We start from the raw sequence: 13,591 nt of genomic DNA, 5'->3' as shown, positions 1-13,591 counted from the left end.
ATCTCTCTTTTCCCAGGGAGCAACTGCAGACTGCTGCTGTCAGCTATTAGGCTTTATAAATGCCCTCTTTTTCCCATCAAGCTGAGCCTTATCTAATTAATCCTTGCTCCCAGGCTGCTCCTCCAATTAACTGAGGAGTTAATTGGCCCAGGTAGCCACCATAACCACTCCAGAGCTTGTGTGGGGTGGATACCCCATCATATCTATATGTGAATATATGAAATAATCTACGCACACATACCCACATAGATACATGCATGGTCTGGGTTCATATTTCACAGGCACAAACAGTTAGTCAGTCACTTGAATGCTACCAACTGTGCCGATAATTCATTGCAGGTGCAATTCATTGTGGGCTCAGAATTGCATCTGTGAGGTTAGAAGCCAGCCTCTGGCTTGACTGAGAATCAGATGCAGTATGCAGGTGGTATGAATGTGTGTGAGTTTGGGACTATATTTTATTTCAAGTGAATTTTTTCCTGGGGATAAATATCAACACCCTATGTAGGGTATGCTTTTTCAATCATTTTTGCTTTGTTTTGGCTCAGACTGAAATGAAGGTGACATTGACAAGGTAAAGCCTTGATTCAGGAAAGCGTTGGAGCATATGCTTAACTTTTAAGCCTTGTTATGTGAGATTGAAGTCAATGGGACTTAAGTATATGCTTAAGTGCTTTCCTGAATTGGGGCATAAAGATCCAACAGACACTTAGCAAGAATATTGTGCTATAATAATTGTCCTTCTTTTCAGCTCAGTTGTTCTTGTGTGCTCTAAAGACGGTTCAGAAATGATGGGAAGCTCCGAAATGTCTGTTTTTACAAGGTTAGGTTCTGCAAAGCCTATTGTCTTCCACAAAAAAGGTGACTATATTTATGTGAATTACACTGCCATGCCTTTTTTGACTAAAACTGAAAGTGCATTTGTCTAGCAAAAATGTGCAAGCACCACCTTCTGAGTTTATAAATACATACTGTGCTATAAAAGATACCAATATGATCTCAGGAAAATTGTTGAAAAGCTTGAGCCTCAGAGCTAGGCGGAAATTTGAGGAATTTTTACCCTTGTTACAAATCTAAAACTGAACCCATCTCACCAATAAATAGCCACATTTTGTCCGCTTTTCACTCCAAAAAACAAAACAAAAAAAGAAGCCCCATTTGTTCAGAAACAGATTCATTTCCACTGGAAAAAGGATAGACTCCAACATTAAAATTCAAACATTTTCCAGAGGAAAAACAGCCATGAAGTTAAGTTTAATAAAAAGAAAAATACCCTGAAATGAAATTCAGATGAGAGCAAAATGTGGATCATGATGGGGGAGGGGGGGAGAATCACCAGTTTTGGATGACCTTACTTATACTTGATTTTTCCTGCAAGATCATTTGCAGTAGCAAGAAATTTTACAGTGATCAACTAATCTATAATAAAGTGCCCCTTCAGTTCAGATAAAAATAAGAAGCTGAACCTTTTTCTCAAAACTGAAATGAGCTCATTGGTTTTAGTGTGTGCTTGCAGCTCTGCACTTTCCAAGACTAGAAGCAGACATTCCAAAATACCATAAGAAGGGCTTTTCTCACTGTAGTCGCAACCCGACTGGGAGATAAAGAAACCCAGATCTCAAAAGTTTTTTTTTTTCCAGGCTTATTTCCAGACCAAAAAACTTGAGATAATTTTGGTTGAACTAGATTGCAATCTGGAGTAGGGGTTTGTCCATCATTCCCTGTAATGGTGGTTGCTAGCACTGTCTTTGCTGGGGTACCTATTCCACCCTCATTACCACTTCAGTTTCCAGTCAGTGGATTGACTTCTTCTGCAAAGAAGGTGAAGTGCCTTTTGGTTGGTTGTCCAGAGTTTGTTGCCCTCCCGGGATGGGACCTCATCCAAAGCTCACTGCAGTCAATGGATTTTTTTTTCCATTGGCATCTGTGGTTTAATCAGGCCCATCTACAGTTTCCTTTTTGCTCCTTTACAAAGATCTTTATTGATTTTAAAACAAGAGAGGGAGGGAATGTAGTGATACAAAACTGTGGCACAATCCTAATACCATTAATTGGTCCTTAGGCGGGCGAAACACCCGCTGTCTTCAGACTGAGAAAACATAGCAAGGTCAGAACTTCTTAAAGTGCGCTAATGCCGGACCCTGCTGCTGCTGCAGATAAAACTCCCATTGACTTCCATGGGAGCAGAACAATCAAATGAAGGGACATCCAGATTTACATCTGCACTTCCGTCCTCCAGATCAAATTCTGCCCTCAAGTGCATACAATTTCCCTTCAAAGGGAGTTGCACGTACTCACCTAAGGACGGAATTTGAAACAGAGTACCTACCAGCACTACCGAGTGCTGAGGAACTGCATAGCTCCAAGAACATCAGAGGTACTTGATTATGCTGTAGTGCCCCAGACCAACAGACTTAATCTTGAATTTCCTGTCTCTTGTTGCTTTTAGCTGAAATTCTTGTCAAAGGTTTAGTGTGAATGTAGCAGCCATGTGCACACTGTACTGGCTGTGCCATATTTCCATACAGTAATCCTGCTGGAAAATAGAAGGTTGGCTAAGTACCACTTTTGTGGAGTAATTCCTTTAGTTGATAAGAAAATCAGCCAGCCATCTGTGATTCAGTTTGATACCTCTTAAGCAGAGGTCAGAAGTGGAGTTGGCTGTATTTTCAGTCACGCTTCTTTCTTTTGGCATCTGTTTACAGCAGTGAAGTAACTTATCCAGAAAAAAAATATTTTAAACTTATTCTGCCTGGTTTAAGTGGCCATGTTAGCTCATTCATATTACTCCTGAAAATGAGTGGAGAGCATACACTTCAGATCAAGGAGGGCAGGTTTGCCTTTGTGCTCATTTTAGTTACTGAGCAGCTGTGCTGTTTTTCGTTGGTGGTTTTTTTCTTTTTTTGACTTTGCAGAAAGTAATTTTCATTTTTTAGCCATTGAAACACTGAAAAAATCAGTCTTTGGCAGAAACCAAATGTTTTCAGTGTTTTGATGAAAACAGACATTTTTGAAGAAAGTTGAAAACTTTTTGTAGTCTTCTTAGGATCTAAAAACCCTTCCTGATCAGCTGCATTCAGCATACTTTACATGCATGATTCTGTCCTCCACCATGGCTCTTGGCATCACTACTTTGGTGTAGAAAGAAGTGGGAAATGCCTCACACAGAATACCCCTATCTTAATGAAAATCCATGTTGCTGCAGGAAGCAGAAGGTGCTGGTAGTTTGGTTGGTAGCATTCTTTGAGCCAGTAATGAACTGATACTTTAGCATGATGCTAGGCGACAGTGTGCTGCTGCTCTCTTTTGGATGAAATAAGAAACCAAAGAACTGGCTTTTCAGAAGCACCAGGGTGTTTGACCAGATGTCCATGACAAAGTTGAATCTGGGTAATTCTATTAAAATTCCCCCGATGCTTCAGTTGTATGCAGAATTTGACTCAACAACTCTGATGATGTCTGGTCCCTATTTTAACAGTGCACAATCCACTCCAGAGGTGATTATATGGGAATGAGGGTTGAAACATTTCCTCTAAATGTACGTGGTTTGATCCTGATGGCACAGAAGCCACTGTCAAAACTGCCATTCACCTTAGTAGGAACCGGATTGGGACCTTGTTGCCTGGAACTGCAACTCTTACTCACATGAAAAGTGTTTACATTAATAGTCCTGTTGCATGAGTAGGATTGAGCCCATAGTTGGCAAATAGCCTTGAGATCATTTACAACAGAAGGTATCATACAAATGTAATCTATTATTAAAATAAAAAGCCACATATGACTGTGCAGCACAGTCCTATGGGAAGTCAACACAGGGAACAACAGTTTAGGCATAGCCAAGAAAACTGATCTAACCTAATAAAATAAGGATTCAAAATTCCCTAGCCATTTTCATCCAGTCAGATATGAAAAAATAACAGCATTTAAAAACAAACAGAACAATAGTCCCACTACCTCAAACCTGGGACCTCCGTCACAGTTAATTGAAATTCCTGAGGACAGTGCAATCAAAATCCTGCTTCAGTGTGGCTTATCTCAGGCATTGTTACCCTACTTCATCCTTCCTTATGTTTTATAAAACATTATGTTACTGTAATCCAAGCAAAGAAATGGCCAGAATGTTTCCTTGATCTGTGCAGTGTGTGTCATGACAATGGTTATTCCCTTAACCCGGTGATACAGATGGTCACTCTTTTGTCTCTCCTTTTCAGGGAGTTTTGCTATGCTTGGATATAAAGGACAGGCCAGACCCTCCTGGATTAAAATCCTTAACCAAGCTGCTAATCAGAAAGCTGCTTTTCTACAGCATTATGTTCCCTTGATGTTGAGAGAATACAAATGTTCAGCTAACTCTGCAGAGTTTTAGGATTCTTTCTGTATCTGAACCACTTCCAAAACAACTCCAGAAAGGCTAGGGAAATCAGACAATTTAATCTTGCTACATTGTTGTTGGCTTAACATCAGCCAGGAAAATCCTACAACTCACAGTGTAATTTTGGATGGTGGTGTTTTTGTGGGTTTGTATCGGGCTGATGTTTTTTCACTTGTAAAAAATACAACTAATAAATATATTCTGATCTTACAAACTGTGAGTAAAGCTTTGTTTTTTCAAGCAATGTGTGGATGGAATAGTTTTGCTGGGTTGGGAGATGGTTAAAGGCTACTTTTTCCCAAGGAAACCAGAACATACCTGCCATTTGGTACAATCTGGTGCATTCCAAAGGGGAAAATTTTCTCCTCAAAAGCATATAAGCCAGGAATGAAATTTGGCAAAGAAAAGTTCACAGTATCCAGGGAAGGAAGTGAACCCCATCAGAGGTAGGCAACCCTTACCCTTCATTCTGCCTTTAATTTGTACTCAAGAATCCAATGACTTCCATTCAAATCTAGGTCTGCTTTAAAAACACAACTCAAAACAAACAAGAAAAAACATCTCCCGCAGCTCCTTGGATGAACTGAAGTTAATAAAATCAACGCACATCAACAGATAAACTCCCAATAATCTTCTAATAATATCATCTTTCTCATCAGGCTTATTATATACAACTGTTGTGCAATTGTTTCTATCTGTAGCTAATGACTGGTAAAATCATGTCTACTCTACTGGTAAGAAAATTTGATTAAAGACTCCCAAGTATATGAATCGAGAAGTTGTCCTGGTGTGGTAAGGTAACTTCCTCAGGTGATACTCACATGGACTTTTCTCCTGCTGATGTCAATAGCAGTTTGGTTGAGTAAGGCAGAGTATCTGGGCCACTGCTGGCACATACAGGCTCTTTCTCTGTGTTTTTTCTTTAAATTGCTGCGTCTTGCAGTAATTAAGACATAATAGCATTGACTGGAAAGTGGGGAACAACTGGTATTGACAACCAGCTATTGACTTATCCTGTAGTGGCTGCACTGAAATTTTGGTTAACATTATGCTATCGATAATAACAATAAAGGAGAGGTCATTTTGAAACCATGGAGGTAAATATCTGGTTTTGACAGTTGCAGCAATCCAAAATGCTGAGAATTTTAAAAAAACATTGGACTAAAATGTGAAACATATTTAGATTTGGTTGACTGCTAATAATGACAGGATTGTCTGTAAAATGTTCTCCAAAATCCTTCAGGATATTAGACCTCTAATTAAGGACACATTCTAGGTGCTTCACTGATCTTGGTGATGGGCCTGATTTGAACAGCAGGTGTGTGGATGCAACAAGGAAAGGATATTATTTGGGAGAAGGGGAAAAGGTAAAATCCTGCTCCCATTTGAAGTCAATGGCAAAACACCCATTAACGTCAGGGGGCCTAGGACTTCACCTAAAGACTCCTGGGTCAGCTACTGACTAGAGTAAACGTGCAGTGTAAACAAATGACATGATGATTTTGTTCGTGTTATTACTGAGGTGTTGAGGGAATGGACTTATCTGAGATTTTTACACTGTACTGGATGTCAAAAGCTGGACAAGGGCTTTTATCATTTTAAACTGAAGTTAGTGTTTCCTGTGTCTACGTACCGCAGAGTGCATGGAGAGTTAGGTGCCAGGGGATTCTTTTGATAACCTTTGCACCCCAAAAAATAAATCAATAACTTTTATTTGATTTCTTTTTCTTTGTTTATAAAATGATTTGTTCCTCCGTGCGTTTTCTAGGAGGCAGTTGTTCGTAGAACAATCAGCAATACAACTAGCACTAATTAACAACTTTGTTAGCAGTTTTGGCTGAGGCCAAGAACTAATGGATTGTGTCATCATCCAGAATATTTTCTCATCCCTGGGGGTTATCCTTCTAGTTCCAGATCATTGGCAGGTCAGTGATGGGGAAGGTTGCAATACTGTTATCTTTGCTGTATGGATAGAGAGTGCTGGTCTCCTCAGCTGTCAATCAACACTAAATTCCCAGGAAAGATAGATAAATAGATATATGGAAAAATTTCAATTACAGATAAAACTGTTCGAGTAATATGTCCTTATTGTGAATTAAAGATCCTGTGATCCTCAGCTCAGATCAGAGAACTGACATCCAGTGGCCTAAATACTGTAGTAAGAACTTAAATGCATCCTAGGTGCAAGCAGCAGAATCGCTTCTCATTCCCATTTGATCTTTTCCAAATGAAGCTCTGTCACTGCAGTTGATGGACACAATTTAGGTGTTTTCTAGAGATGTGAAGATGCACTCAGCATGGGTGGGGTTTTTTAAACGCATATGATGTGGTTCAGTGGTATGAATGAAGCACTTGATCTGTTGTGGAGCAGAATGAGTGCATTGAGTGAGAGCAGCAAGAGCTTTCCCATAATTCAGTGGGGAAAATGGGACTTGCTGTATCAGCAGGTGTTTGTCAATGAACAGTAATTTTTGTCTTATTAGTGACACACAGTTGAAGTATAGGTTGTTTATCTGTTTATATTATCTTCATCACCATGGTATACAAGCTCCTGTCCTGTTGGCCCAGATGATGCCTAGGTTGGATAGAAAGACTTAGCAAAGATGCAGCATGTTTCTCAGCCCCATTGAAACAGTTAATTGTCTGTCTAGCTGTGTGACAATTTCAGCTTCAATGAGGGGGTCTAACAGACTGAATGGAAGGGAAGATAGTTCAGAATGAAAGGCCAGACCAAGGGACTTCAAACTCTTCCCTTATGTGGTGATCATGACTTCGTCTTGCTTTGGCATCTCCCTTGACTGAGACTGAAGGAGGTGAGTGAAATTCTGACTCACATGGAGTCAGTCCGATCAGAAATGTTAATGCATAGATGTTGACATTGTTTTTATACTACATGTATAAAAATTTTATACATATATGTGAATGTAATGTCTATAAAGTGTGTGTATAAATCCATGTCAATAGATACCAATTTATCCAAAATAAATTCTATGAGGCTAAGTTTTTACTAGTCCTTCTATAGAATTAACTCCACTTCTTTCCTCAGTATATTAAGTAATGGGAGTCTTGCATATTAACGCTAAGCCTTATTTCACTGGGTAGACCCATATTCCACACTACAGCTTTGTTTCTCCTTTTTGAATTTTTGATACATGTGCACAAGTTATTTTGGCCAGGGAGGTGAGGGCTGCATTACTAATATCTATTCTGTGCTTTGAAGACCTCACAGCTGAAACAACCAAAAAGGTTTTTACATGTTGAGGTGAGTGTTTTGTTGGCTAGATTCTTGCTCTCTGATGAATGGCTTGCCGGCTCGCTGTCCAGTAACACCATGCCACTGACGTGGGACCAAGCCATTGTGCTACAGAGCTGATGTGATTCAGAGCACTCTGAGTGACTTGATCCCTTGAGCCTATGAGGTAGGAGACCTGAGGTGATCAGAGAGAAACTGCCTGAGGAGAGGAGTGGAATGTGGATTCGTTGCCAAAACAGGTAACCGTGTTTTGTTCTGGTGTTTTGTTTTTTGTTTTTTTTTTTCTGGATCATTAGCCAGACTGAGGAAGACCTCAGTGAGGTTCAAAAGATAATGTACAAAGTGAAGTGATGAACTTTATGGGCCACTGGAGAAAAAGGAAGCAGGATCAAGCTCTATATGACGGGGTGCTTGTTCTATAAAAACCGAAATAAGATGGGGACTGAACCCTCCAAGCAGCACTGTTAAGTCCTTTTGAACCTCCCATTATAACATAATTCTGTTTTCTGAGGCCATAAGAGCAAGAGCTAATTGGCTATGAGTTTGAGCCCCCACACTGGAGCAAATCACTGATGGTTCGTGCTCTTTATTGTCCTGGAGATGTATTTGATCATATCAGACGGGTCCAGATCCTGAATCCTAGTAGTATAACGCAGAGTCGGGGGGAGGGATAGCTCAGTGGTTTGAGCTTTGGCCTGCTAAACCCAGGGTTGTGAGTTCAATCCTTGAGGGGGCCATTTAGGGATATGGGGCAAAAACTGGTGATTGGTCCTGTTTTGAGCAGGGGGTTGGATTAGATGACCTCCTGAGGTCCCTTCTAACCCCGATATTCTATGATTTATTGAGTCCTAAACCCAGTCTGAGGCTAACAACTGGTGAAGGAGAAGCTGGGGAAAAGAGTCGTGTACCCAGCCTTCTGAAGAATACCTTTCCTCCCAAAATTAAGCCAAGTGGCAAGTGTCCAAGAGAAATGGGCGAGAAGTTAAGGTGAGCCAGACACACAGAGTAAAGTGCCACAAAAGAAAAATGTGTCCCAGTGCAGAACCCTGGGTAGTGGTGTGTGACCATCCCATTGGGCTGCTGGAAACACTTTCCTTCTAGTCAGGGTAAAAGAGACCCCCAAAACAATGACCATTCAACAAAGAACACTATTTCTACCTGGACACTCAGGATACTAGAGACCAATGTTTCAAAAGCTGCTTCTGAATGTCAGTGACGCAGGTGCTAAAAACTGCGTAGATGAGTGTGCAGGTGCAAATGGAGACACTGGCTTAGAGCTCTTCAAATCTTGGCCCCATTTGGTCCAGGGCACTTAGCAGTGTTTGCAAAAAATGCTAGGCTGCATCTTAGCAAATGGGTAAATGCACCCACCTCCAAATGCAGCCAATATGCACGTTACAGGATGCCACCCGTTGCCAGTCTGAGACAACTGGCCATCTTCCTGAGTAATCCACAAAGGCTTTTCCTTCTCCTTTACTGGCAAAGGATAACAAATTTTAAATCACCAAAGTCTCGTTGACTTTTTGAGATGTAGCCTCCTTCATGCCTAAATCACTTAGGCTTCTAAATGACCTAGGTGTTTTGAAAAATGCTACCCAAAACTTTTGAGGCCTGCAGGTCTGAGTCTACGAAGTGCTGAGCTCCTTCAACTTCCACTGAAATTGGTAGGAGATAAAAGCACTCAGCACCTCCCCAGGATCTGCCTGGAGGAATAAGAATGAAAACTTGCAGCAAGTATTGCATAGAGAGGAACTTGACTAAATCCCCTTCCCAGTAGAGGAAAATGTTAGATAAATTGATAGGGAATCCAGGCTCAGAGAGAGCGGTCAGGTTCTGTTTCAGGCTCCAGTATTAAGACCATTGTAAAGAATGATTACTTCAACTATTCTACTTCCAGAGCATCATCTTTCTTGGTTCCCTTTTCCCTTGCCTCACCACAAAAATCTGGCTAATGTGCAGATGGCAAAAACAACATCAAATGCATGTACAGTACCATTTAAGATTTAATGATGCATTTATGTCACTGGGGCTAAGGTTGTGCAAACATTTGAATTGGAAATCCCTGGATATCTGTTTGCATGGTGACAGGGCTGGATCAAGGCTTTTAAATAACTACAGAAATGTACTAGCAGCCAGGTGTGCAATGGTTCACCCTAGTTCAGGAACGTCAGTGTAAAGAAAGGTGGACACATCCAAGGTGAAGAAAGCCAAATATACTTGTCAAGTCAGTTTTCCCAGCTTGAGTTAAGATGTGAAATGGCCTGTTACAGGCACAGAGCAATATTCTCTCAGCATAGGGAATGTGAACTCATCACAAGTGTGATGGGAATAAAAGGACTGCATGGGCACTAATTAAACCTCCCATTCCTTCCTCAGAAATCAGTTTCCTCATCAGCCCATAGCACTTTGCATAGGAACAAGGACGCTTCCAATGCACTTTTGAACTGGTCACCAACAGCACTGAAATCTAAATATGGGCTCAGACTAATCTTTCCTAAGTATAATGAAAGCTCAAGTTTTCAGAATAGCTATCTACTTTCCCATGTCCATTTTCCATTCTAGTTTATAAAGGTTCTTCCTCGACTTCAGTGTGAGAAGGCTCTGGCCCATAGGCCAACATTTCCATCAGTGACTACTAGTGACTTCAGGTGTCCCCAGCCATTTTTGGATGCCTAACTTGAGACACCCTAAAGGAGCTTCATTTTCAGAAAGTGTTGAGGGCTCACATTCTAAAGGTCAGCCCCATTCAAGGTGTATTGTATTGGCTCCCAGAATCTGAGGTATCCATAATCATGAGTCACTTTGGAAAATCTTGGCTATGGTGTCTAGGCTACTAAATAACGATCTACCTGTCTTGGTACTTCTATGGCTTCAGCACTTCAGTAATAATCTGAATATCTCATAATCAGTAATGAATACTATCCTCACAATACCCCAATGGGGAAGGGAACTGTCCTTTATCCCCATTTTACAGAGGGGAACTGAGATACAGAGACCAAGTGACTTGCCCAGGATCATGTAGGAAATCCGTTACTGAGTCAGAAATTTAACCCCAATCTCCTGAGTCCCAGTCCAGCATCCTATCCCTTATACTGTGAGAGGACAGAAAAGAAATGGAGCTCTCCTGTTTAAATGCTTGCCATTTCTGCCCATTTTCCACTTTCCAGTCACTGTGGAGATTACAGGCTTCTTTCAACTGAGCATGTCCCTCTACATTGTTACCCATTTAATAGCACTAAAGACCTCTAATGTGAAATGGCTTGCAATGTTATTTGCAGTCATCAGTCAGATTGGGCTATTACCGTGACAACCACGAGATGTACCAGTGAGGAGAAGAGTAATTCTTCCCTCCCCTACCCCCACCCCACTGACTGAGGAACTTTAGGGAGCCCACACTTATGATTTCATTATGAAATTTTTAAAATCTCAAGCTGTCTTTAAATGTATGTTTACATTTTTCCCCCAGCACCATCTGTTCTCTGTCTGCTTCAGCATAAAACTACAAGGAACTAGCTAGATCAGGGGGCTGCTTTTTACAGAATCCTTTAATGCTTTCTAGTGCATTATGACCATTGACACCTGCAGTAGCAGCCGTCTAAGGACTGACTAATGGCTTCCTGTATCTACTTTTAGCATTGTCTGCTAATATTCACTCTTTTTGAAATGATTCCCGGCTGTTGGAGCCTTCCAAAGAGTGTGTCTTGCCAGACTTAGGGATATGAATCCCACTCTCAATTGCCAGGTGGCTTTTAACAGCTAAGCAAAAAAGCTTTTCTCACCCAGCAGAGAATTTGCGGATGGAGTTTGAGAAACATTAAAGATTTATTTAGGATTCTTTCACAGCCCTTACACACAGAGCATTTCAATATATATGGCCATTTGTTGACAGAAATTATTACATCATAGTTGAACTTAATAATATGGCATCTGTTCAAGTAAGATGTAGCTTGATTGCTTTATCCCCACATGACTCTAAGCTAACAAAACAACCTGTTTTGTAGCAGGCACTATTCTGAAACCCTCCATCACGGAAGGTCATGAAAAGAGACATTTTTCCTCTTCTTAAATTTTTTTTTTTGTATTGTTTGACTCTAGCACTTGTGAAGGGTGTTGAACTGACACCCACAGAACCTGAGATCTTCTGTGTATCCCCAGAACAGGAACTGTATTTTTCCCACATGGCTCTGTCAGTATAACTCAAATCTGGCCCAGCAGAGGTACTCCTCGTAGTGGGAGCAGAATTCGTTCTCCTTGGCCTCTCTGAGACATCCAACAAGGATGCCCTTTCATACTAACCGTGATAGTGAACACGGGGACCTGAACTGAGCCCCCCCCCCCTTCCATTTAGCCAGAAAACAGGAAAGAGCTTGTTTTAACCACCGCAGTTTAGATTCTGTAGAAATTATTTGGGTCCAATACAAAAGTGGCACCTTCCAAAAATATCTATGTTGGGGTTTTGTTTTTTTTTTAGTCTACACCATGTTGCACAAGCTTGAGGACAAAGCCATTTGGCACTGGCTGGCAGTAACCCATAGCTGTTGTCTCCAAAGGAAGCAATGGTCACAGGAAGTGACAACTGTCCCTGCATTCTAGCAAAGAAGTTTCTATACTACCCAATAATGAGATAGAAAGTGCACCCTATCACTGTCAAAATTCATACCTTTTTGTACCTAACCAATGTGCTATAAATGAAAGACCAAACCATTCATTTTAGAAAGTATATGCCTTCAAACAAAACTGTGTCTGTCATCATTACAAAACAGCTTTCCCATGTACTGCTCTACCGCGGTATCCCAGCAGCACAGTTTGTGCCTCTACTTAAAATAGAGAAAAACTACCCTACTTCAAATCCGATTGTGTCATAACAGTGGGCAAATGTTGACTTTTTAATGGTCGCTGTTGTACTTCAATAACACTTACTATGACATTGTTGGCTTATAAAATGTTGACACTGTTAAATGGTCAGACACGTGCTGCTTAGTTCTGACCCCAATCCTTGAATGGTTACTACTCGCTGAAAATGTACATCATTCAGAGATTAAGCCATTACTGAGTAGAGCTAGGCAGACAATAGATTTCCCATTTTGCAGCAAATTCCATGATTTTGAAATTTCACCAGTTCCAAAACAGAGTGAATTTTTTTTAATTTCCAGAAAAATGAAATTCTGAAAAATGTCATGGTTTTTTAGACACCTGGGGCATCGTTTTGATAAAACGGAAACATTGCACTTTAATTCTGACTATTTAACTTTCTTCAAACTGTTTTTATATAAAAACACTATTTCGTTTGGAAAAGTCATTTTGAAATGAGAAATCAAAGTGTGTGTTTGATACTGAAAATACCTAAACAGGATGTTTCAACATTATTGAAATGCTTCATCTAATCTTTTTAACAAAATTTTGTCAAAGTTGGCATGTTCTTCAAAGCATTTTGATTTTGATGAAAATGGCATTTATTTTTTGGGGGGGGGCATGGAGGAAGGTTTACTATTACTATGTATATTGCTTTTTCTCTACTATCCTGCAATATCCTTTTTAGCACTGAGTATCATGTGGCATGCTGTCTGTATTGTCACATGGATAGAATGTTGCTTTCACGCAGTGGGCATGAGCCATGTGACCAGCAATCCTAATGCCACTGTGCTCTACAACTGTACAAGCAAACGTATTTTCTGTTGATGTTTCTTGACAAATTTGGTTGTAATGCTACTTTTTAATAAAATGCCCTAAATTTCATGGCAATACATTTTGGGTAAATAGTTTTAATTAAAATTGTACCATTTACATGCACGGCGCGGACACCTCCTGTATTTATTTCTGCTGTGGAATTTGTTCCAGACTAAATCTTGGGTTTTTTAATTATAAGAGGATAAATACAATAATTGAAGTTTTCTTAGGTAAGAAATTGGAGCTCCCCGGAGTTTTTTTCTTTTATTGCTTTTACCTGTTTAACTCCAAACCAATGC

At 40.3% G+C, this 13,591-nt stretch overlaps 2 protein-coding genes across 5 annotated transcripts in view; both read left to right on the top strand.

Annotated features, from left to right (window-relative positions):
• LOC311527216 (cell surface hyaluronidase CEMIP2-like) overlaps positions 1–4,569 on the top strand; it is a 74,441-nt gene extending 69,872 nt beyond the window's left edge. For 3 of the 4 annotated variants that reach the window (XM_084640933.1, XM_084640934.1, XM_084640935.1), the window contains 2 exons: positions 752–861; positions 4,212–4,569. In XM_084640933.1, the coding sequence (XP_084497059.1) occupies positions 752–861; positions 4,212–4,366 (265 nt within the window). In that variant the 3' untranslated portion in view covers positions 4,367–4,569. The remainder of the gene's footprint in view (positions 1–751; positions 862–4,211) is intronic. The other variant, XR_014713285.1, reaches the window with a different exon arrangement.
• CEMIP (cell migration inducing hyaluronidase 1) overlaps positions 1–13,591 on the top strand; it is a 143,511-nt gene that overhangs the window by 60,796 nt on the left and 69,124 nt on the right. The window lies entirely within an intron of this gene.

Source organism: Lepidochelys olivacea (assembly GCF_965140295.1).
Source record: "Lepidochelys olivacea isolate rLepOli2 genome assembly, chromosome: 10".
Classification (NCBI taxonomy): Eukaryota; Metazoa; Chordata; order Testudines; family Cheloniidae; genus Lepidochelys; species Lepidochelys olivacea.
This window is presented reverse-complemented; position numbering and strand designations above follow the sequence as displayed.